Genomic DNA, 24,468 nt, shown 5'->3' with positions numbered 1-24,468 from the left:
GGACTTAAACTGAAGATGTCCTATTCCTGCCACTGCATTTGTGCCCTTCTCCAGCAAATATCCTGGGGTGAAGGACTTCACAGATGTGTTCCTTCTCTCCTCTTCCCAATAGTGCTGAAGCTTGTAGCTCAGGGATGGGGATGTTTATAGCTGCCAGAATGATAGGACCTTCCCCCAGAACATTTCCATCATCAGGATTTTCTAATTATGCCTCTGACTGGCAGCTGGCATCAGAACCATTGACATGAGTCAGTCAATATGCCTCAGCTCTATTAAACTAAGTTTTATTTAATTAAGTCTTGTTCTCATCAAAATCAAGAGGGAGTGTTGGGGTGGCAGCAGGGAGAGCTGCACTGGCAGACCCCAGGTGGGTCCCACTGATCTGGGTTTGCTGCTCCAGGGCCTCTGGCAGTTCCTGAAGCACAGATTGCTGAGGGGCACACCTGCAAATCCTGGCTGCTTTCAGGGCATGCTGGTTTCTGAGGGAGGAACCCGGATGTGATCACAGAGTCACAGGGACTGAAGGGAATTTGAAAGGTTCCACCCCCTGCCATGGCAGGGACACCTTCCACTGTCCCAGGCTGCTCCAAACCCCATCCAGCCTGGCCTTGGGCACTGCCAGGGATCCAGGGGCAGCCACAGCTGCTCTGGGCACCTGTGCCAGGGCCTGCCCACCCTCATGATCTGACATTTCCTCCCCATGTCTAACCTGACCTCATTCTTGTATTCTTGTTAAATTTAACACTTGTGTTGGGGCTCTAGAGCTGGAAGCAGCTGGAGGCCTCAGGAGTGTGAGGAGAGCATGGGGTGGTGGGAGTGCTCCCAGTCTGGACTGTGGGAGTGTTCCCAGTCTGGGGTGGAAATTTTCCAAGTCTGGATTGTGGGAATGCTCCCAGTCTGAATGTGGGAGGGTTCCCAGTCTGGACTGGGGGAGTGCTCCCAGACTGGATTGTGGGAGTGTTCCCATTCTGGGGATGCAAGTGCTCCCAGTCTGGGGGTGGAAATTTTCCCAGTCTGGATGTGGGAGTGCTCCCAGTCTAGATTGTGGGAGTTGGTTCCCAGTCTGGGAATTGGGAGTGTTTTTAGTCAGGGGTTGGAAATCCTTCCAGTTTGGGGAGTTCTGGAGTTCTCTGCTTTTAACCCCCTGTGTTCTCAGAGGTGTATCCATGTCCTCAGTGGCCACACCAGGTGCCAATATTCAGATTTCAGCACTGATTGGTTTGACCACAAGCTCCCAAAAAAATTACTTCCTTTTCAAACCAGGACAGGGGGTTGAAGGGCTCCCAGCTCTGGTCTCTACACTCTGCAGGGCAGCAGGTTTCAGTGATGTCTGCAGCACACCCATGTTTGCTCTTTGCTCTCTCCCCAGAAACGAAAGAGGAGCTGGAGGAGCTGATGTCTGACATCAAGAAGACGGCGAACAAAGTGCGCTCCAAACTAAAGAGTGAGTGGTGACTAACTGAACTAAACTAAACTAAACTAAACTAAACCAAACTAAAGAGCCTGGCATGGAGCTCTGGCTCTGCCTGGAGCACTCCTGTCCCAGGCTGGAAATCCTCCCAGGGATGAGCATCACCTTCCCTCCCTGCTGTACCCTCCTGATGCTTTTGTTTGCCCTTTTTGTCCCCTTGTGCCTCATTCCCAGAATGGGATTGAGGGAATGGGGCCAGGAGCAGCTGGTGGGCTCTGAGTGAGTCCTGTGCCTCACCTCTGGCAGGGTTTGGAGCCTGGGCAAGCCCCAGCTTGGCCAGAGGTTCTGTTCAGGTCTGGGTGGTGAGGAGGTGCTGCTGTGGGATGTGCTGCAGGGACATGATGGGATGTCACCTTCAGTTTCCACTACTGGAGGAGTCATTCAGTCTCTGAGGTGTGAGAACAAGGTGGCTGTCTGCCCACTGATGGTCAGGGTTGTGCTGGAGCACTCAGACAACCCAGAATTCCAAGACTGGGCCCCAGGGGACTGAGGGAGTCCCAGAGGATGGCAGCATCTTAAGACAGGGGGCAGGTCACCCTGGCACCTTGGATTTGCCTGAGGTGGTCTTGGACATCAGTCTGGGGTTTGGTTTGCACTGGTGCAGAGGACCTGGCTGGCTCTGAGGGGTAGGAGAGGAGCTGGTGCTTCCCCCAAGGCAGCAGTGTCCTCACTAATCCCAGGTTTTGTGGGAGTCTGGCAGTCATGCAGGACTCAGATATGCCCAGAGCCCTGTGTAAGGTCACCCCTGGTGTGGCCATGTCCTGTGTAAGGGCCAGCAGACCTGTACCCCTTGTTCCCATGCTCCCTTTGTCCTTCTAATACAAGATCTCACATAGAGCCAGGAAGGAGAGCCAGGAATATTTTATCTAATCCACAGTCCAAGGGATCCATTCCTATGGCCCTGGACACACTGGATCCCTGCTGATAAGGTTTGGCCTTAAAGAAAATCCTATTCCATAAGTATTTTGTTCAGTGTTTTTTAAGGGGCTTTGAGAGCCTGAAGGATTGCAGGACAGGCTGCTTTTGCCTGCTCCCAGAAAAGCCTCTGTGCTGTCATGTTTACCTGGAGCAGCAGATGCCTGGTGCTTGTGCTGTGTCCCACATTGCCTCCTGGCCAGCATGATCAATGACAGAAAACAGTCAGGGCTGATCAAAAACAACAGCTGCTGACAACAAACTGACTTCTTCAGGCCAGACATTACTCATGCAGGGCATAATTCTGATTGCCAGCTTCCTGGGAAAATGGGATTTTATTAGTTATCAGAAATGCCCAGTGTTTGCCAATAGCATTCCATGGGAATGGGGAGTGCTCTGTGTGGGTGTGCAGGAGGGACTGCTGGAATGCACTGAGCTGAGCTGGGGGTGAGCCCTGCTGCAGGAGGAGCCTGCCCTGTGCTGGGCTTGAGGGACTGATCCAGGATGGAAAATGCTGGGTCTGAGAGCTGTGGGACACCAGTGTAGGGAATGGGGTCTTCAGCCAGACTCCAAGAGTGCCACCAGCTCACATGGCTGGTTCAGGTGGAGATGTGTGTCCCTGCACACTGGCACACTGGCCAGCCTGCTGATGGCAGCTTTCTTCCAAGTTTTATAATCCCCTGAAATTAAATCTTTGAGTTAGTATGTCCTGAGCTGGCCTTGAGGAGCAGGTTTCATGAAATCCTGGAATGATGGCATGGTTTGAGTTGGAAAAGGCCTTAAAGGTAATCTCATTTCAGCCCCTGCCATGGGCAGGGACACCTCCCACTACTCCAGGCTGCTGCAAGCCCTGTCTGACCTGGCCTTGGGCACTGCCAGGGGTGGGGCAGGATTGCTGGTCCTGCTCTGTGCCAGCCCTGCAGTGTGACCGTGTTCACAGGGGTCTTGGGATGAGGGAAGAGATGAGGATCTGACTCCATGTTTCAGAAGGCTTGATTTATTATTTTATGATATATATTACATTAAAACTATACTAAAAGAATAGAAGAAAGGATTTCATCAGAAGGCTAACTCAGAATAGAAAAAGAATGATAACAAAGGTTTGTAGCTCAGACTCTCGTGATTGGCCATTAATTAGAAACAACTACATGAGACCAATCACAGATCCACCTGTTGCATTCCACAGCAGCAGATAATCATTGTTTGCGTTTTGTTCCTGAGGCCTCCCAGCTTCTCAGGATGAAAAATCCTAAGGAAAGGATTTTTCATATAATGTGTCTGCAACACTGCAGCCCACAGCCCCGTGGGACATGACCCTGCTCCTCCCTGCCATGGCCCTCAGGCTTTGGGCACTGAGGGTGACATGTCAATTAATGTTCCTAATTAAAGGGGCACATCCCTGTGCTGCTCCATGGCTGCCCTGCGCTCCTGCCAGCATGGGGGGTGCTCCCTGTGCCACTCCCAAGCACATGGAGGAGCTGCTGGGTTTTGGTTCCGTGGAGTAGTTTTGAGGTTTGGTATTTTGCAGAGACACTTCAGCTCTGGATTTTCTCCTCCTGCCTCTCTGGTGGGAGCAGCTTTCCAATTTGTTTGAATACTGGGAATCAGACCTAAGCACCACATTGATTTTGTGTGGAAATCTTGGCTCACCATCCTGGGGGTGACAGTGCTGCCCTTTCAGCCCCAAATCACACCAGGTGCTCTGCAGTCATGAAACAGAGCTTTGCTGCCAGGCTGAATGCTGGAGTCAGGATTTGGGAATTGCCCAGTCCCAGCTGCTCCTTGATCCAGTGTTTCACAGTCCCTTTGCCAAGCCATCCCTTTGCTTTGGTTAAGCACTGGAGCAGCCACTCTCTGGAGTGGCTGTGGAGTCACCATCCCTGGAAGTGTTCCAAAAATGAGCACATGTGGCATTTGGCACAGTGGCTTCATGGGCTTGAGGTAATCAGTGGAAGGTTGGATTTGATGATCTTGGAGGTCTTTTACGGCCTGAATCATTCTGTGATTGTTCTCCAAAGAGCACAAACTATTGGAATATTTACCAATACAGCCAGACAGGACGTGCCTGAGCTTGTCTGAACCAAACAGCAGCACTGTGGTGTTTCACCCACAGACACTTTTGCCTGGCTGGGTGTGTGGTGTTTCACCCCACAGACACTTTTGCCTGGCTGGGTGCTGCACTGGGCCCGTGGGGACAAGGCCAGGCCTGCAGGAGCTCTGGTGGTGCTGGGATGGAGCTTCCCCCATAACAGGGGCTGCTCCTCAGGTTTCCCTCTATGGAGAAGCTTTAAGGCGATGCTGAAGGAAAGGGGTCGGTTCTGATGGAAGGTTTGGATGCAGAGCTTTATTCTGGCCCACAGGCCTCTGAATGCAGCACCAGCTCCAACAGAACTCCCTGAGCCCGTGGTTGCTGCTCCTTTAACCCCAGGGAGAGGGGCAGGGAAGGGGCAGGGAGCCACCAAGCAGGGACAGGAGGGGAGGGACAAAGGGACAAAGGACACCTGGATGTCCCAATGCCCCCCAGGGGTAGAGGGCATCCTTTGGATCTGCCAATCACTCATTGCCCGTCTGGAATGCCAGGATTGACAGACAGTGCTGGGAGGGAAAGGAGAGGTGACTGACACACCTGGCAGGGAATTATCAGGGGAGGGACCCAAGATTCTGAGGTAAACCCTGAAATCACACCACAACAACAAACTGATGTGTCCTTGTGCCCTTCAGGCATTGAGCAGAGCATCGAACAAGAGGAGGGGCTGAACAGGTCATCGGCTGACCTGCGGATAAGGAAAACCCAGGTGAGCCTCTAAACAGGGAGCTGAGGGGCAGCTCAGGGGTCCCAGAAGTGCTGGGAGAGGAGGCCTGTGTAGGGAGATAGAATGTAAGAAAATAAAGATCGTGTATAAAGTAATGTTACCCCTAAGGAGTTGCAGCGGGGCCAATTATCAAAGATAGGAGCAGGCCTGACTTGAACAGGCCACAGCTGTGACCAGTGAGAAAAAGATGTTATAAAAGAGTGGGGTGGGTGGGTGAGAAAGGAACTGGAGTCAGCTGGCTGCTTTGTGAAAGAGTCAGTGCTCTGAGGAGCTGCCCATAAGAAACACCAAGATTATAAAAGAATAGAAGAGTTCTATTGAAATAATATATTATAAAAGAGTAGAATATATATTATATTAAAATAACATATAATTGATTCTATTGAAATTATATATTATAAAATAATAGAGGAAAGGATTTCATCAGAAGGCTAGCAAGGGGAGGAAAGTAATGATAATAAAATCTTGTGACTGACCAAGTCTGAGACAGCTGGACTGTGATTGGCCATTGATTACAAACAACCATATAAGACCAATCCCAGATGCACCTGTTGCATTCCGCAGCAGCAGATAACCATTGTTTACATTTAATTTCTGAGGCCTCTCAGCTTCTCAGGAGAACAGATCCTAGCCAAAGGATTTTTTATTAAACATGTCAGTGCCCCTCTGAGCCCGCTGTCCCCTTGTGTCCCCCCAGCACTCCACGCTGTCCCGCAAGTTCGTGGAGGTGATGTCGGAGTACAACGCCACGCAGACCGACTACCGGGAGCGCTGCAAGGGCCGGATCCAGCGGCAGCTGGAGATCAGTGAGTAACCCACCCTGCCGTGGGGCACTGCTGGGCTCTGTGGGCCATGTCCTCTACACTCCCAAGGGAGCAGAGCTGCTGCTGTCTCGGTTTGGATAGACAGGAGTCTGCTAAGGAAGGCAGGAGCCTCCCCTGAAATGGAGAATTTAAACCCTCCCCACCCCTGTGAATTGTTATAAATTTTAAATTAAGGGCTCTGAGGCAAAAATGGATACTGCAAATATGGGAGCAGGAAATAACAGTTCTTTAATAGGGAAAAGAAAAAAAATAAAAGGATAAAGTAAACATTGCAGTACACTAGAACAACACTGACAGAGTCAGAACCCAACCTGACACCCTGTGGGTCAGGGTGTTGGCAGCAGTCCCATTGGAATTGTGGCTCAGCCCTCCTGCAGTGTCAGGGGTGGTTCTGCTGGAGCAGGGATCCTGCAGAGAAGGATGGATTCTTCCTCTGAAGATCCAGTGGAAGGAGAGCCAGCTGCTGTTCCTCTGGGGAATCCCGTGGAGAAGCTGTGCTGGTGTTCCAGAATCTCCAGATTATATCTGGGTAGTAATGCTTGGCTCCTCCCTCTGGGCTCACATCTCCCAATGGGATGCTGCAGTTCTTATCAGTCATGCAGGGACATTCAATAGCTGTTATCAGCAGATATCTCCTCCCGAGGGAGGTGTGAATGTGGTCACTCAGAGAGAGAGATAAGGCAAACTGCCCACTTGACAAAGGTAATCTGCCATACAGATGGTGATAGAATAAGTCTTGCCTTGCAATCTGGAACACTCCCACTGTCGCTACAGGACACAAAACAACACAAGCTCACACCACTGTTCTCAAGATGAAGGAACAGGGAAGTTTTTCTGCTGACTCCAACATTTATAGTTTTCCAAAAGTGACAGTGCATTGGAGGGTGACAGTGCCACCTCTCCAATGACACTGGACAAACCAACAATCCATCAAATTTCTCTTCCTCCATAAAAGAATGTAAAACAATAAGTTATTTACAGAAAGTGTGTGAGAAAGTTTGTTACAAGAATGTCAACATCAGAAAGCTTAGAAAATCTCATAAAATCAGGGTGACACTCCCACAGCTGGGCAGAGCTCCTGGGATGCACAGGAGGCGCTGGGAGTGGCTGGAGAACGGCTTCTGTGGGGTGGGACCTTGAGTTCCTGTGGCAGCATGTATCCAGCAAATTACATCCCAAAATGCTGCAGAGAGAGCACAAGGATCACAAGGAGAGGGATTCCTTCTGTGTTGGCAGCTAATTTTTATTCAAAGAAGCTCACAGGAATTCCTGATTCCTGTGGGTGCTTGTCTTTCCTCGGGGTGCTCTTCATGGATGAACTTAGCTAAACATGGAAACAGGGAAGGGAATTCTTGGGATGGGAGCACTCCCTGCTCCTGATGGCCTCCCTTGCACGGGAGGAGCAGGAACCTCAGTGCTGCCTCTCTGGGCCCAGGACTGATGGCTCTTAGCAGCCATTGTGTTGTGGCCAAGGGGGGACCTCAGGTGACACCTGTGGGGCTGTGGCACCTCACCCAGGTGACACTGGGATCTCTGAGCCATCCAGAGCCCATCCCTTGGGAGCAGTCCAGTCCTGCCTCTCTAGAAACACTCTCCTGATGGTCCTTCTGGGCAGCCAGTGGTTCCTGGATGGTTTAGAGCCAAGGAGTGATCTCCCAGCAAAGAACCACCATGTAATCAGGGGAATACTCAAGGGGGAAGGCAGGCCATGCAGAGATTAAAGGAGATTTTTGCAAATAATCTCAGTGTCAGGCATGTTGTGGGGTTTGTGCTCAGAATGGAAGGCTCTGAATTTAGTAATTTTTTTTTCCTAAGAACCACATGGATGTTTTTTATCTCCTCCAGCAACTCACTGTGAACAATGACAGGAGATCTGTGAGTCAGCCTGATGTCCTTGGTGGTCACCTGTGGGAATTATTCTGGGAATCTGGGTGCTGTGGGAATTTCTGTGGAGGGCTGGAAGGACACACAGCTGTGCAAGCCTTAATCTTTGTTCAGATGAGTCTTTGTGATGCCTGGTACTCCCAGGGCTGCATGGGAAGGCTGGCTGACATTGGGCTCAACAAGAGCTTGCCAGTTTGCTGTAAAGCTGGATGTGTCACTGCTCCAGCTGCCTGACTCATCCCTCAGCCACCATCACCCTGCAGTGACAGCTCAGGAGTGCCTTGTCATGTGAACAGCAATTGAAGGTATCCCTGTGCCTCCCTTTGAGAGAGGAGGCTTGGAAGGACTCAGCCTTGTCCTTGACTGGATGCAGACCTGAAAGAAGCCTCCGTCTTGTTTTCCTGCTGAATTTTGGGAGGGCTCTGCTGCTCTGCTTCAATCCTGGAGATATATTGTTGTTTGTTATGGTGTTCACAGGGGTCTCAGGTTGAGGGAAGAAATGAGGATCTGACTCCATGTTTCAGAAGGCTTGATTTATTATTTTATGATATATATTACATTAAAACTATACTAAAAGAATAGAAGAAAGGATTTCATCAGAAGGCTAGCTAAGGATAGAATAGAAAAGAATGATAACAAAGGTTTGTGGCTCAGGCTCTCTGTCCGAGCCAGCTGACTGTGATTGGCCATTAATTAGAAACAAGCACATGAGACCAATCACAGATGCACCTGTTGCATTCCACAGCAGCAAATCAATGTTTACATTTTGTTCCTGAGGCCTCTCAGCTTCTCAGGAGGAAAAATCCTAAGGAAAGGATTTTCCATAAAAGATGTCTGTGACAGTTGTTCTTGTGTCTGCCCGGTCCATCCTGCCAGGCTGTCAGTGCCTGCCAGAGCCTGCTGGGTGCAGGGACAGGGCAGCTCAGGAGCCCCATGGAGCAGTGTGTGCTCTGGGAGAGGTGTCCCTGTTCCTGACACCAAGGGACTCCTGTTCCCTTCAGGATGGAGCTGTGGAGGAGTGTGGGTATAGATAAGTGCATTTCTCATTGCTGCAGAAGAGGTGCAGAGCTGGGCTGGGGAGGGACACAGCCCTGTGCACAGCCCTGTGCCAGAGCTGGATTCCCTCATCAGGACAGTGGAAAAGATTTCCTGGCAAAAAGACTCATCCAAAGGTGTCACTATAGGACATGAAAGAACAAAAGCACACACTGCTGCTCTCAAGGGGAAGGAAAAAGGGAAGTTTATTTTCTGACTCCAACATTTTTAGTTTTCCAAGAGTGACAGTGGATTGAAGGGTGACAGTGCCACCTCTCCAATGACACTGGACAGACCAACAGTGTATGAACTTTCTCCTCCTCCATAAAGGAATGCAAAATAATGAGTTATTTACAGAAAGTGTGTGAGAAAGTTTGCTACAACAATGTCAACATCTGAAGGCTTAGAAAATCTTAAAAAACCAGGACGACATCAAGGAACAGCTTATGGATGTTTTACCAGGAGTGCTGCCTGGGCAGGGGATCTGCTTGGCCTGGAGAGAGCTGCTCCTGCACAGGCTCTGGGGGACAGCTCAGCTGGGATGTGCCTGCACAGATCTCCACAACATCCTCAGTGCTGGGAGCTCTGACAGCAAAGCCAGTAAATCACTTGGGTTTTCAGTGTGAGAGCAGGAACTGCTCAGGTGCTCTGGGCAGGCTCCCCAGCACCAGCAAGTTTCTCCATCCTCACCACACCTGGCTCTGCAAGTAGCACAGTGGCAGAGTTGGTGATGTGGAGTCCCTGCCCTGGGCTGCAGCCACCCCCTGGGGCTCCCCACAGCCCCCTCAGGATCTGTTCCCTTCTCCTTGTGTGGGCACTGCTGTGTCTGTGCTGTGTAACCATCAGCATCACCCTGCCCACCCAGAGCAGCTCTGAGGGCGTGCAGTGTGCAGGGTTCTGTGGCTGGATCCTCATCCTGATACCAGCCTGGGCAGGGCCAGAACTGAGCTGGGTGACAGCCAGGTGGGCCAGATTGTCCCTGTCACCTCACACACCCATCTCTCCATGAATTGTATGGATTTGTGTCTGTAGTGTTGAAAAGCCAGCTCCAGGCTGGGGAAGGTGCTCAGTGTGAGCCCCAGCTGTGGCTCTGCAGGTGCCTGTGCAGGGATGCTGGAGAGCCCAGCTGAGCCCTCATTTGGCCATGGACCGTTGGACTCCTTCAGCCCTGAGCTAATTCCCTATTTATAGACATCTGCATGCAGGGTTGGACAGACTGCCATCCAGTGTCAGCTGGGCTGTGGGACTGAGCTGTGGCACCAGAGGCTTCCCTGGGAGCTTCCCCCACACCCTGGCAGGGCTGCTCCTGCCCCATGCCTGGGAGATGGTCACTGGGGATGGTCAGTCTGTCCAGCTGGCCATTCCAGGGCCAAGGATGTGCCTTGAAGTCTCCTCAGTGGTTTCACATTCACCTATCCCAGAGTTTGCAGTGACCTGGGCACTGCCTCTCTCTGTTCTCTCCCTGCCACCTTCGGGCTCACTTTGCTCCTCCATGCTCTGGGCTCTTTGTCTTGTTGAGGATCTGACTCCATGTTTCAGAAGGCTTGATTTATTATTTTGTGATATATATTACATTAAAACTATACTAAAAGAATAGAAGAAAAGGTTTCATCAGAAGGCCAGCTAAGAATAGAATAGAAAGAAATGATAACAAAGGTTTATGGCTCAGCTCTGTGTCTGAGCCAGCTGACTGTGATTGGCCATTAATTAGGAACAACCAACCTTGGCCAATCACAGATGCACCTGTTGCATTCCACAGCAGCAGATAACCATTGTTGACATTTTGTTCCTGAGGCCTCTCAGCTTCTCAGGAGGAAAAATCCTAAGGAAATGATTTTCCATAAAAGATGTCTGTGACAAGGCTGTGAGAGAGCATCCCCCAGACTCCCTGTGTGCTCCTGGGGCTGGAAGCTCTGCTCTGTTCCACTCGTGGGGGAATTTCCTTGGAACCTGTGGGACCTGTGGTGGGTTCAGGGGGCCCTTGGCTGACCTGTGTTGTGTGTTGCAGCTGGCAGGACCACCACCAGTGAGGAGCTGGAGGACATGCTGGAGAGTGGCAACCCAGCCATCTTCTCCTCTGGGGTAAGCTGCAGCTGAGCCAGCCCCAGCAGCAGGGGTGGCTGCTGCATGTGCTGCCACGGTGGCCTCAGTACCAGTAATGAACACAGCCCATGCAGGAAGGGAGCCTGGGGGCTCAGGTCTGGCCTGAGGATCTGCTGGAGCAGCCTGAATCCAGCACCCTGCTGCAAACTGCCTGGCTGGGGGTGGTTGGAGGGGCCCTGCAGCTCCTGCTCATCCCTCTCTTGGTGCCCCCAGTCCCAGTCTGAGTCTTGGTGCTCAGACCCACTGGAGCTGGGTGTCAGCATGGTGCTCAGTGGCCTTGTTTTGTCTGCAGATCATCATGGATTCAAACATCACCAAGCAGGCTCTGAACGAGATTGAGACACGGCACAGCGAGATCATCAAGCTGGAGAACAGCATCCGAGAGCTGCACGACATGTTCATGGACATGGCCATGCTGGTGGAGAGCCAGGTGGGGAAAAGCTGCAGCCCAGGGCTCACCTGCAGGGGTTGGAGGGTGATGGGGGCTCCCTGTGCTGGGTGGGGAGGCTGGAGAACAGTGCTGCCCTGCCTGGGTGGGTGCTGAGAGGAAAAAACCACATCCAGGAGCTGCATGGCTCCCATGGGGCTGAGCTGGGCTCCCCAGGGCTGGGTGTTGTGTGTGTGTGTGGGGTGGGAGGCTCAGTGAGGGGCTCAGGAGGAGAGCAGGGGGTGGCTGCCCTGCAGGGGGAGGTTCCTTCACCTTCCCTGGAGCACCAGGCCCAGCTGGGTGAGCTCAGGTGGCCCCTGGGCTGTGCTGCCAGCCCCTGGCACCAGTCCCTTGAGCCAGGCACGGGCTCCTGTGTCATTGCTCACCCCCCTTCTTGCCTGCCATGCTGCCATGGCCCGAGGAGACGTCGGTGGCAGGTAAAGGCCCCCTGGTGCTGCATGCTCTGCTCTGCATGGCTGCTCCTGCATGGCTGCTGCTTGCATGGCACTGGGATGGACACCAGGACACCAATGGTCACCAGGGCACCATGGTGGTGGTGGCCTGTCCTGTCTGCAGTGGGGGGGACATGTGGGGATCCATGATTCCATGCTCTGAGGGCTGGACCGTGCCAGCACTCTTTTCCTGTGGGTGAGAGAGTGCCAGCACCTTTGTCCTGTGGGTGACACGGTGCCAGCACCCTTGTCCTGTGGGTGAGAAGCTCAGAGCTGCTGGCACTGGGAATAGAAGGGCACTGGGCAGGCAGCAGGGCTGGCAGCTCTGCTCTGCCCTGGCATAGGTAGGAAGAAGCAGCTGCAGTTTTACACAAGTCAGGGAGCAGTTGGTGGGGCTCAGTGCTCAGCACCCCTGAGCCCCAAGGTTTGTCCTTCCTGTGCTGTCCAGCATTAGGTTGAGAATTGGGCATTGCAGAGTTGCTGGCTATGAGCCCATGGCTCTGTGGCCTCAGTTCCCTCCCTGTCATCCAGGAGGACACAGGGCTTCAAACCTCCCACTCCTGCCAGCCCTGTCCAGCTTTCAGACCTGGCCGTTTGCCTGCCTGGTCAGGATGGGGCCAAAGGAGGTGAACAAGGCTGGAGGAGCTCACCCCAACGCATGGCCGAGCCCCAGCCTAGCCCTGCAGCAGGGACAGAGCGGGGCAGGGGTCCCTGTAGGGCTCTTCAGTCCTGGCCGGCCTTGCTGCAGACCCTCCTGCCCTTGGTGTGGTGCATGTGCGATGGGAGCGGCGGTCCCTGGTCCCTGCTCGTCTGTGGTTTCCTGGGCATCCCCCATGGTGCTGCTGGCACTGTCTTTGCTCCTGCCCTGCCTCCTGTTCCAGCAGCATGTGGTGTGGTGCTGGTGTAGATCATGTTGGATAGAGAGGGATACTGGGCAGAGGGACTGGGCTGGGAGCTCCTTGTTCCTCACCCTTGCTCATCTCCCTGCTGGGCTGTGCACAGCGCTGCTCTGGGACGGGGCATGCAGTCCAGGGCAGGAAACACGCGGTGCCCGCAGGCAGCTGATGGTTCTCTCTGTGCAGGGCTGCTGGGCAGGGCAGCGTCCCCCCGGAGGCAGGCAGCGGCAGAGCAGGAGGGAGCTGAGCTCTGCGCGGCCGGGCGGGCTGTGTCCCCCTGCAGGGAGAGATGATTGACCGCATCGAGTACAACGTGGAGCACTCGGTGGACTACGTGGAGAGGGCAGTGTCCGACACCAAAAAGGCCGTGAAGTACCAGAGCAAAGCCAGACGGGTGAGTCACTGAAAATGCAGTGTTAGAGTGGTCGGTGCTGCTGCCTGTCCCCTGTCCCCAGCAAGCCTCTCCTGTCCAAAGGCAGGGCTGAGTTGACATTCAGGCAATGCAGTCAAACCTCCATTCAAGACAGAGGCAAGAAAGGCTGTTTTGCAAGGGTTTATTTCAGCAGAGTAACACTGTCACTGAAGCACAAACCTGGGGAAGGAGGGAGAGCCACGTGGAGCAGGCAGCTTATAAAAGGGAAGGGGTGGGGGGCAGAGCCAAGGGCTGGGCAGAGGGGCCTGGTCTCCAGGGGTAGGGAATGGCCACCAGGGGTACCAAGCCAGTGACAGGGCAAGGAGAAACCCAAGGAAGTTGTGACACCAAGTCCATGGGGAGACTGTTTTTCCCTTTGGGAGGGATCACTCTGTGGTAAGTAGTTAATGTTTCCAGGCTGAGGGTTTGGGGATTGACCAAGGGGGGACAGTTCATGGGATGCTACAGGTCACGGCTCAGGTTGGGGCTCATCTGCCCCTGCCTGCACTGCTGACCCCTCCATCCCAGCCACAGCCCTGGCTGGCTCCTTGCCTGCCCCTGGCAGCCTGGCACAGCTCTGTGGGTGCCCAGGGACCTCATTGCCTCACACCACTGGAGCAGCCAGCAGGTCCTGAGGGTTTGCAGATCTCCCAGCACAGACTGTGTGAAAGCTGACAATGAGCCATAGGGCAGGGGTGCTGCTTGGGGGGAGGAAAAGGGACAGGATGGACCCCTGGACCAGGCATGCTGTTGTGGGAAGATAAAATGTAAGAAAATAGTGCAGAAAGTAATCTCATCTCTGAGGAGTTGCAACTGTACTAATTACCAATTAGGAGCAAGGCTGCCCTTAACAGGCCACAGCTGTGTCCAGTGAAGATGAGTGCTGAAAAAGACTGAGCTGTGCTGGGAAGAGAGTTAGAGTTTGTTGGCTGTGCTGTGAAGAAGAAAGAGTCAGTGCTGTGAAAAGCTGCCCATGAGAAATCACCTAGAAAATATGGAGCTTTTGCAATAAGATAGCAACATACTGGGAGAGCCACAGCCTGTGCAAAATAAAAATAGGGAAAGGTCATGGTTTGGGTCAGAGTCTGAGCACAGTGCCAGCTGTCTGTCCTGCTCCTGTATCAGCTTAGGGACCTGGAGGCCAGCTCAGGGCAGAAGCAGGAACAGGGGTCTCCCTCTCTGCCCAGGACTGCCAGTGCTCTTCTGGCTCCCAGGGTGCTGCTCAGAGCCCACCACGGGCAAAGGGGGAGCAGGACAAACTGCCATTCTGAACACCTGGGTCCACCATGGGCAAAGGGGAATAGGACTGCCATTCTGAACTCCTGGGTTCACCACGGGCAAAGGGGAGCTGGACAGACTGGAATTCTGAGCTCCTGGGTCACCCTGCCCCAACGCTCACCATCTCCTCTCCCCTCTCTCCCTGCTGCTGGGCCACCTGAGCAGAAGAAGATCATGATCATAATCTGCTGTGTGATCCTGGGCATCGTCATCGCCTCCACCTTCGGCGGCATTTTCGGCTAGGCTGCCCCGGGACTGTCAGTGTGCGATGGACGGAGCCGCGCGTGCCGCGGGGCTGCAGCCGCCCGGAGCCCCCGCGCAGCCCCGGAGCCTCCCAGCAGCATTTCAGTTTCATGCATGGTTGTTTGTGACGCTGTGTGTGCGGTGCGGTGCGTCTGTGTGGAGGGAGCTCCGGCCCCGGGGCGGGCGGGGGCCGGCCCTGGTGATGGCTGCGAGGGGGACCCTGCTGGGGGAACCCGAGCTCTCATCACTGCTGCAGGCTGGGGGGAGGCTGGCACCGAGGGGTGGGTGGGGGATTGCTGCTCATCCTGTGCTGGGCAGTGTGCGTGACGGGAGGGAGGGAGGGAGGGATGATGGGGTCAGGGGTCCTCGGGAGTGTGGTGCCCAGTCAGCCTCCCCAGCTTGCCCATCACCTCCAGCTCTCATGTCTGTCGGCCGCATCTGTGCTTGCAAACACCTTCCCTCGGGCTGCTTCTCTCCGGGGCCCTTCCCCAGGGGTGTGCTCTGCCCAGCCCTGCCTGGCCAGTGACTGTGTCTGGCTCTGGGGCTCCATCCCTGCCATTCCTCCCTCCCCACATGAGCCCTCGCCCCAGCAGGGTGCCAAAGGCTGGAGGAGCCTGATGGAGCAGTGTGGAATGAGGAGCTGCTGCCTGGGGCCATCACAGCTGCCTGGGGACAGGAATAGGGCACAGGGGGGCCAGTGCTGCTCCTGGATGCTGGCCTGACAGGGCAGGGTGGCACAGAGAGTCCAAGGCCAGTGAATTTCCCTGGCTGCTCATCCTGCAGTGCTCTCAGCCCTGGCACACGGTGCCCTGGCTGCTCTTGCCCACAGGCTGGACTCTGCCTGCTGGGATTTGGGGCTGTTGCTGATACCCACAGCCCTGGCAGCACTCACCTGCAAGCAGGGCTGCTCCAGCCTTGCTTCTTCACACCCATGCTGGGGGTTAGAAGCACTTGGGCTCTCTCCTGTTGTGGTGCCAGGAGCAGCCCTTGCTGCCTCCAGCCCCCTGCAAGCCAGGAGTGGCAGCCTCCCTGCTCCTGTACCCAGTCTGGCTCTGAACAGGCCAGTGCCCCACTGCCTGTTTGCCACCTCCTGGCACCGTGCCCTCCTGCCCAGCCACCCAGTGAGGCTCCTGCTCTCAGTGGGAGCTGTGGCACAGCCTGGGTGCCCTGTGCCCTCTGCCGTGCCCATGGCACAGCTGCAGCTGCTCTGGGGGTCTCACTGGCAGCTCAGGGGCGTCCAGTACTGCCACTGCCTGTTTGCCTCAGGCTAGGGCCAGGGCTCTGCCCTCACCTTCCTCTGCAGACCCCGGGGCTCTGGCTGGCCTGTGCACATGCCAAAGCACCCAAGGAGTCCCCGGGTAGGACTCGCTGCCACTCTGAGACAGGGGCTGGCTGCCAGGTGCTGGCAGCAGAATAGGGACACTTGATAGCAGCCAGTATTCCAGCCTGGGGCAGTGTCACCTCCCAGCTCCCACCAGGCCAGGGCTGCTCCAAAGCTGGCAGGGTGCTGTGGCTCAGGCGCTGGCTCTGTGTGTGCCCCTGGGTGCCGGGGAGAGGCAGAGGCTGCAGCCAGAGTGCTGCCTGCCCCAGGGCCAGCCCTGACACGGCTTCTCTGCCATTGTTACCCCACAGAGCCCCTGCTGCTTGCAGCTCCCTTGGCAAGGGGGTGCAGCCTGGTTCCCCACACTGCCCAGTCCCAGCCCCTCGGGGTGCAGCCATGGGAACAGCCCAGCCCAGAGCCCCCTTCTCTCACAGTCCCACAGCACTGAGGTGAGCTCCAGCACTGCAGCCTGCGGGCACTGAAGGGTTTGGGGCACCAGGACTGTGCAGGCAGGGCTAGGAGGCAGGCAGGGGCAGGGGCTCTGCTCCAGGGGAAAAGGGAGTAGCCATGCTCCTGTCCCTCAGCAGCTCCCTGCCACTGCCCTCCGTGCTTGCTCTGCCAGGCCAGCCAGAGCCCCAGGGCCCCTCCAGGAAGCAATAACACTGGGCAGGCAGGGAAACCCTCCTCCCAGGCTGCTGCCCTGCAGCCATGCCAACTGCTAGCACAAGGTGACTTCTTTTTCTTCCAGGCAGCGGCTTTAGTGGCACAAGCTCACCTGACATCAGGCCTGTGGCACCCCTGTCAAGGCACAAGGCCAGGAACTGCCTCGGGGGGGTTCTTGGCCCTTGCTCCTTGTTGGCACCACCACTGCCAGCAGCCCCCACAGCAGCAGGAGCCAGAAGGGGCCAGTCAGGGCTGCTGGCACTTTGCTGGGATCCTGTGGGCAGCAGCAGTGCTGGGCTCCAAGGGCAGGGAGACGAGGAGCCACTGCTGCCCCACAGGCAGGCTCACACTGTCCTCGCTGTGAGGGGAGGGTGTTTTGGTGCAATAATTACCCCTGCACTACGGGAAGCCCCATTGAGTTCCTTTTCACCTACCTGTCGTTGCATGTACAGACCAAATCACCAAAAGTGTGGTTGTGCTTTGGGAAGTCGTTTCACCTTTTCTTTCCAGCCCCCACCCTGCACCCGCTCGTCCTTTGGGTTCCACCACCTCTGTTCCAGGTGCCACCTGCCCTCCCCACGCCGGGAGCGTGTTGATGCAGTATTCCATGAGCAGTGTGGGGCACGCACAGCTTGCACTCGAACTGGGGATTGGGGTTTTTTTGGGTTTTTTCTTTTTTTTTTTTGTAATTAATGTACTTGAAGGCTTTCCGAGCCCCCCGTGGAGTTCTACTGTTGCTGTACTGTGAGCTAAGTGTCCTTGTTTTCTATGTGGATCTTGACCCTGGCTTGCTCTGTCTCACTGGGCTGGATGACACTGTATGTTGCCTCTCTTCTCCTTCCCTCTTTCCCTTCCTGCTAGCATTCCTTTCTTCTCCCGAGGCTTTGGGTGCAAAACAGCTTCCCATTTTGTGGAATTTTTATGTAGAATAAACATTTGTAACTGTACAGCTTTGGGTGGCACTTCTCCTTGTTTCAGGGGAAGAGGTGATGGGGGGGTCCAGTCAGCCCCAGCACCTTGGAAGCATTAAAGCAAACAGAGTGGGCTTGGTGCCAAGCACCAACAGGGTAGTGGAGTAACACTTGAGTCAGGAGCAACTTTGTCCTCACGGAACTACACTTTGGGAGTGTGGCTCCTCTGCAGGCAGAGGGGAAGCTGGCAAGGAATGAAGTACCTTTGTCCTCATGGATCCACACCTTGACAGTGTGGCTCCTCTGCAGGCAGAGGAAGCTGACAGGGAATGAGGTACCCTATTCCCACCTCAATATTCCCAGCACCAAGGGCAGGACACAGGACACCAGCAAACACTTGCAACTCTTTGACTCTTTAGTGAGGAACTGGGTATCACATCCTGGTTTACCTGGAGCTCAGCTGGCTCCCTGCACTCAGGAAGGTGATGATGGCACTGTAGAGCACTGCCAGAGCACTGTCAGCACCTTCAGCAGCAAAACAGGGCTGGAAGCTTTGCTGTTCGGCAGCACCTGAGCCAGTCTGTACCTTTAAGAGCCACAGTGAGCAGTCCCAGCAAGTCCCCAGGTGTGGGGTGCCATCTGTGCCATCCACAGGAGGCTCTCTGGAGGTACCCCCGTGCCACCTTGCATGGCAGCAGTGTCCAGAGCAGCTCAGAAGCGAGGCCGCCGTTTCCGCCCGGTGTATTTGGTGTCTGCCCGCACCTCCCTGTGGGAACAGCAGGAACAGCTCAGCCCCAGCTCAGGGCACTGGCAGGGGAGGGGAGCAGGGCTGTGCCAGGAGGCTGGGCAGTGCCAGCCTCTGAGGCAGCATTCAGCTGGACTCACTTGCCCTGGCGCCGTCTGCGCTCCTTCTTCTCCAGGATCCAGTCCCTGCTTTTCTTCACAGACTTGCCCTTGACATTCCTGAACCGTGTCCTGTGGGGAGAGGGGACAGCAGCTGCAGAGGAACTGAGTGTGGGGACACATTTCTCTGCCCCACAGGATTGTCACCCAGAAGTAGTGAGTTTCTCTCCCACCATCCTATCCAAGAGGCTGAGCCAGCACGGGGCCAAACTCCAAACACTGGAGGAGGAGGTTGGGGTTGATTCCAGCCCTGGCTCAGAGCTGAGGGATCCTGACCCATGAGCTCCCCCATGTCACACCAGCACCATGCTGCTCTCTGGGGTCTCAGGGCATTACAGGCTCATGCACAAACACCTCCCCCTTGTCTGCTCTACTCCAAGCAAGACAGACAAAGTCAGGCTTCCTACAACATTCCCAGCTCTGCTGCTGCCCTCCAAGACCACACAGCCCTTAGGCTGAGTGAGCAGAGAACAGCAATGTAAGAGGCAGGAAAACATGACAGCCACAAGCTCCTGGCAGCCATGACAACTTTCCTCTGGTTTTTGTTCTGTCTCTCCCAAGGGCTGCAAGAGGGGCTTGTCCCTGCACCACTGCTGTGGGAAGAGACAGGGCCAGCAGCAGAAACCCCCAGGCCACTACTAAGAGAAAAAAGGGAATGCCAGGACTCAGGCACAGCAGCCTGCTTCCATCATGAGCCCTGTAAAAATTCCCTCTGCCACACCCTGGCATCAGCTGGAGAGCTGGACAGAAAGCACAGCTGGCTGACTGCTCAGATACAGCTCTAGGTAAGAACCAGAGCTCCAAGGAAGAGCCATGGGGAACAAAACAAGTTATTTCCCATGTCCCTTGGGAAGATAAAGCAGTTCTCTCCTGGGCTGCTGTGAGTTCTCCCTGTCCTTCCCCTCCCACTGTGGGAGTGTGGTTCCCAGCAAAGCTCAGCCCTGTCCTTCCCCTCCCCTTGCTTCTCCCCCAGCAGCAGTGTGGTTCCCAGTGAAGCTCAGCCCTCCAAGGCCCCCACTGTGCAGGGAGAACCTGCAGCTCACCCCCAGGGTACCTCTCATTGGTGAACTTTGCCTGCTGTGGCTCTTCACTGGCACACTCGGTACCAAGGCCCTGGAAAGCAAAATTGGGAAGTTGTGTTCTCCTCTGGGCCAGGCACAGCCCTTCTAAACTAAAGGGAATTCAGGGATCTGCAAGGGCAAGGACCAGAGGCACAAACTGGTCTTCCAGAAATTATGACAAAAAAAGGCAGAGCAGCTTTAAAGAGGGAAGGGTTAGATTGGATATGGGAAGAAATTCTCCCCTGTGAGGGTGGGCAGGCCCTGGCAAGGCTGCCCAGAGCAGCTGTGGCTGCACCATCCCTGGAAATGCCCAAAGCCAGGTTGGACACGGCTTGGAGCAACCTGGGACAGTGGAAGTTGTCCCTGCCATGGCAGGGGGTGGAACAAGATGAGCTGGGAGGTCCCTTCCAACCCAAACCAGACTGTGATGATGTGAGAGCAGGGCTTGGTGACTGCCAGAAAATGTATAAATGAAGTCACACCTGCACTCACTGAGCTGTTTGGCTCCCACACTGCCCACAGCTCCTCCACATCACCCAGGGCAGCAGCTCAAAGCCTCACCTTTGGTAATGTGCCAGATGTCCCAACAAAGAGACAGAGGAAGAACCTGAAAGAACAAGGAGCATGAATGTGGGATTCAGCATGTAAATCTCAGTCCCCAGGCAAGACTGAGATGGTTTATAACAGAGTCAGAGCTAAGCTTTAAGCTCTGTCCAGAACTGAATAATGGGAGAGAGAACAGCTCAGGGAAAGGGAAAAAGCAAAAGGAAAAAAAAAAAAACAAACATTGCCAAACCCAGGCTTCACCCCAAACACAGAGAACCAGGACTCACTTCTTGGCTTTGGCACTGTTGGGGTAATCCACCACCATTCCCCCTGTGAATCCAGCTCTCATGGCCTGGGCAGTGATGAGCTCCAGCTGGAAAAAGGAGCAGGTACAAAGTTAATGAGCAATCATCCCCCAGGAAAGGCCAAGAGAGCTCTGGGAGCACCACCCCAGGCTGGGCATTCCCAAGAGGGGCTGCTCCTCCTCCTGCCAAGCTCTGCACCCCACCCACACACCAATTCCTTGCCAGTTTAAGGCTCAGCCCAAGACAATCTATGCAATATGCATTTCTTTGAGCCATGTCTCATAAGCTTTTGGAGATTTATTTCACACCTAAGATAGCTCAGCTACCTTAGAAGGCATAAAATCAGCAGGATGGCTTTTGTGGTAGTGTTTTGTGGTAGTGCCTTTTAATAAAATGCAAAATAACAAAACTTTTTACAGAGAAATACTGAGCTAGGTGCAAGAGGCCCTCCTGCCCCTGGTAAAACACCTCACAAAAGCAATTAGTTTCTTTGTTCTCTTCTTTTTCTAGTAAATTGCTTAAGCAGGACTTTTTGGCTTTTGTCTAATTAGCTATTTTTAAGTTTGAGGTGAAGTCTTTTAAGTCTTATGGAATTTTTTTCCACTTAATTAAGAAGAAAAACTTCTAAGCTTATTTCCATTTTAAAGGGACAAAAAATAGTTTTATCACTCCGTCAACAAAGAGCACATAAATCTATAAATCCTATAAATTCCTGTAAATCTATGAAACAACAGAACCTGTACAAGGTATCCTCCTTACAGGTTATTTTTATGGGCTCCTGAAGAGCTCTAGAAGTGGCAGGGGGGACAGAAACAGTGCCTTGATGTGGAAGAACATTATTCAGAGCCCCAAACAGTAAATGACTGATACCTGCTCTGAGTTCTCGGGGTACAGCTGCAGCACAGCTCGGGATCCTCGGGCCTGCAGGAGACAGAGCAGGTCACACACCTGCCCCAGTGCAGGTGACCCCTCCGCGTCACCGTCCCAGCCCCAAACATGAGCTCCCTCCTCCCCAAAACCTCCAGGACAAGGCTCCCAGGAGAGCTGCTCAGCCCACAGAGCCAGTGAGGCACAGGGGCTATCCCAGAATCATGAACTGCTAGGTTTGGAAAAGAAAAAGATCATCAAGTGCAACTTTGATGAGAAGCAGCATCAGGCAGGAAGGCAGTGGCTGCCCTCAGAGCAGCATTTACTTAAAACAACCTGCTTGAAGTATCTTCTGAAAAGCAAAGCCATAAAAGCAGCAGAGCCTTGGCTGGGGAGGGTGGTGTTGCAGACATCTTTTTATGAAAAATCCTTTCCTTAGGATTTTTTTCCTCCTGAGAAGCTGAGAGGCCTCATGAACAAAATGTAACCATTGATTATCTGCTGCTGTGGAATGCAACAGGTGCATCTGTGATTGGCCTGTGTTGGGTGTTTGTAATTAATGGCCAGTCACAGCCCAGCTAGCTCAGACTCTCTGTCTGAGCCACAAACCTTTGTTATCATTCCTTTCTATTCTTAGCTTAGCCAGCCTTCTGAGATGAAACCTTTTCTTCTATTCTTTTAGTATAGTTTTAATGTAATATATATAATAAAATAATAAATCAAGCCTTCTGAAACATGGAGCCAGATCTCCATCTCTTCCCTCAACATGAGACCCCTGTGAACCCTGTCCCAGGGTGGCACTTACCAGGGCAGTGTAGAGAGTGGAGAAGAACCTGTAGAGGCGTTTGGGGGGGCTGTGGGACTTCTTGTCAGCATTACAGAGCCACTGCACTGCAGAAATACTGAGAGGGAAAAGGAGACCCTCAGGAGAGAGTTATTAGTTCATTCACAGAGCCTGTCACCTCTCTTTGAGCTGAATTCCTGCACTAGGCATGTGCTGGGCCTCAGGGAAATCATTTCATTTCCTCTGTGTTGCTCTGCGTTCTGTTTTGCAGTTACACAAACCCCTCTGGAGACTCACAAAACTTAACAAGGTGCATAAGTTAAAGGACAAAAGCATCACCAAGCATCCCCTTTAGTCCAAGTGCTCAAATCCTAGAATGACAGAATGGTTTGGGTTGGAAGAGACCTTAAAGCTCAGCTTGTTCCAGCCCTTGCCAGGGGCACAAACACCTCCCGCTATCCCAGGCTGCTCCAAGCTCTGTCCTGCCTGGCCTTGGGCACTTCCAGGGATGGGACAGCAAAGCTGCTCTGGGCAACCTGGAGACCTCACCACCCTCACAGGGAAGAATTTCCTCTCTGTATCTCACCTAAATGTTCCCCCTTTCAGCTTGAACCTTTTACTCCTGCTCCAAGCATTACAGCTCCTGAGCAGCACTGCAGAGCTCAGCTGTGCCCCTTGCCTGGCCAACCTGGCCAAGCAGGTTTTCCCAAAGAACAATTTAAACCAGAACTTTTGGCTCAGCAAAGGACAGCCCTTGCTTCTTTCCTGCTGTTTTCTGAGCAGGTGAGTCCCTCTGTCCCCTTGATCCAGGGATTGGCTTCTCTAAGCTCTGCCCCTTTATACTTTCTTCTCCTCCTTGGAGCAGCTCTCACCCACCCTGACAATATCCCCAGCTTTACTTTCTTCCCTTCAAGAAAACTCCTAGCTCAGCAGCACAAAAGGACAGGCATCCCCTGGAGAAGAGCTGTCACAAGCTGCTTCTACCACCCAGAGTTTTGGAGGTTTGTCCTGGAGTGATGGAGCCAAGGCTGACAGGGCCAGTCCCTCTCAGCTGTGATTCACCAGGGGTTCACCTTGGGGACTGAGCAGTTCTGGGGGTGCCAGGGGAGCTCAGCCACAGGCACAGACTCACCTGATGCAGCCATCAAACATGCCAGGCCTGAAGGGAATGCCATGGCCCACATCTGCAAGGAGAAGGTCTCCTTCCACCTCCCTCTCCACGGCCACATCTGCACAGAACACAGCACAGCTCAGGCATCAGCTGCCAGCCCTGGGGCCTCTGCAGGTCTCAGGGAGGTTGTGCTCACCCAGCATGGCAGGGCTGATGTCCATGCCAATCCAGTAGTGCCCCTCCTCAGAGATGTAATCCCCACTCAGCCCCGAGCCGCAGCTAGAGGGAGGAAAGGGGAAAGTGCTGAGCTCATGGGGCTGCTCTGAGGCTCTGCTGGCCACACACACGAACGTTACAGCAGCCTGCCCCTCTTCCCCAGCCCACAAAAGGCACTGGGACACCACCGCCCCTTGCCCGTGCACCCTCCAGCCCCAGCTATGCCGTGGAACCGGGCAGAGCCCCGCTCACCCCACATCCAGCAGGAGGCAGGCACGGTCCTCGGGCAGCCCCAGCAGCTCCATGGCCCGCTCCGACATCTGCGACTGGATCTCCACCACGCGGGAGCTGCGGCACGGGACGGCACAGCGTTAGCGACGGGCGGGCGGCACCCCCGGCACTGCGGGACCGGACCCGCACCGCCCCCGGCAGGGCCCGAGCACCCCTCGCCTCCCTCAGGGCCCGACCCTGCCCCCCACTCCCGGCCCCCCCGCCCTCACGGCAGGGCCCCCAGGGGCTCCCGGCAGGGCCCAGGACTGACCCCCGGTGCCCGCCCCACCACAACCGCGGCGCTGATCCCGCCGTACTTCTGGGTGTATTTCCGTGCCTCGGCCTCATCGTAGAACTGCAACGAGAGAGCGGCGGGTGCCGTGAGGCCTGGACCCCCAAGACCTGCCGGGTTCCCCGTCAGACGTGCCCCGTTCCCACAGACGTTCCCGGTCCCCCTCCCCAGACATGCCCACTTCCCCCCCAGACGAGTCCGGTTCCCCCTCAGACCTGCTCGGTTCCCGGTTCCCCCCTCAGACATTCCCGGTCCCTCACTCAGCGCTCACCAGCTCGGGCGGCCCGCGGTGCTCGGGCCGGCGGCCGCTGCCCGCCATGCTGCTGCTGCGTGACGTCACTGCCCGGCGCCCGCTCTGTACCCGCCCGGCGGGCGCTGTGCCTGCACACGTCACTCCCTCGCCGGTGACGCCGCAGTCCCGCGCGGCGGCGCTGCCGATGGCGGCGGGCGGGCGCTGAGGCCGCC

General features: G+C 54.7%; 2 protein-coding genes and 1 non-coding gene across 5 annotated transcripts in view; 1 reads left to right on the top strand and 2 right to left on the bottom strand.

The window, feature by feature from the left end:
• The window catches only part of STX1A (syntaxin 1A), a 71,064-nt gene extending 53,380 nt beyond the window's left edge, over positions 1-17,684 (top strand). The window contains exons 4-10 of the mRNA XM_005491754.4: positions 1,370-1,444; positions 5,108-5,181; positions 5,897-6,005; positions 10,951-11,024; positions 11,338-11,475; positions 13,104-13,214; positions 14,676-17,684. Coding sequence (XP_005491811.2) covers positions 1,370-1,444; positions 5,108-5,181; positions 5,897-6,005; positions 10,951-11,024; positions 11,338-11,475; positions 13,104-13,214; positions 14,676-14,753 — 659 coding nt within the window. The 3' untranslated portion in view covers positions 14,754-17,684. The remainder of the gene's footprint in view (positions 1-1,369; positions 1,445-5,107; positions 5,182-5,896; positions 6,006-10,950; positions 11,025-11,337; positions 11,476-13,103; positions 13,215-14,675) is intronic.
• BUD23 (BUD23 rRNA methyltransferase and ribosome maturation factor) lies at positions 17,370-24,464 on the bottom strand. 3 transcript variants are annotated; one of them, XM_074557132.1, is made up of 12 exons: positions 24,275-24,464; positions 24,029-24,066; positions 23,694-23,789; positions 23,422-23,504; positions 23,247-23,343; positions 22,136-22,232; positions 21,334-21,384; positions 20,446-20,531; positions 20,174-20,219; positions 19,606-19,664; positions 18,534-18,623; positions 17,370-18,414 (listed from the first exon to the last, which is right to left on the bottom strand). In XM_074557132.1, the coding sequence occupies exons 1-12, from the start codon at positions 24,320-24,322 to the stop codon at positions 18,360-18,362; spliced, it is 846 nt and encodes a 281-aa protein (XP_074413233.1). In that variant the 5' UTR covers positions 24,323-24,464; the 3' UTR covers positions 17,370-18,359. The 3 variants fall into 3 exon arrangements, with proteins under 3 accessions (XP_074413233.1, XP_074413234.1, XP_074413235.1); XM_074557133.1 differs by having other exon boundaries at positions 23,983-24,066; positions 24,275-24,416; XM_074557134.1 differs by lacking the exon at positions 24,029-24,066 and having other exon boundaries at positions 24,275-24,383.
• LOC113459860 (small Cajal body-specific RNA 20) lies at positions 19,026-19,159 on the bottom strand. The gene has a single exon (XR_003381428.2).
• Positions 24,465-24,468: the final 4 nt, after the last annotated feature.

This window comes from Zonotrichia albicollis, chromosome 22 (assembly GCF_047830755.1).
Source record: "Zonotrichia albicollis isolate bZonAlb1 chromosome 22, bZonAlb1.hap1, whole genome shotgun sequence".
NCBI classification, from domain to species: Eukaryota; Metazoa; Chordata; class Aves; order Passeriformes; family Passerellidae; genus Zonotrichia; species Zonotrichia albicollis.
The sequence above is the reverse complement of the archived record's forward strand: the minus strand, read 5'-3'. Positions and strand labels throughout refer to the sequence as shown.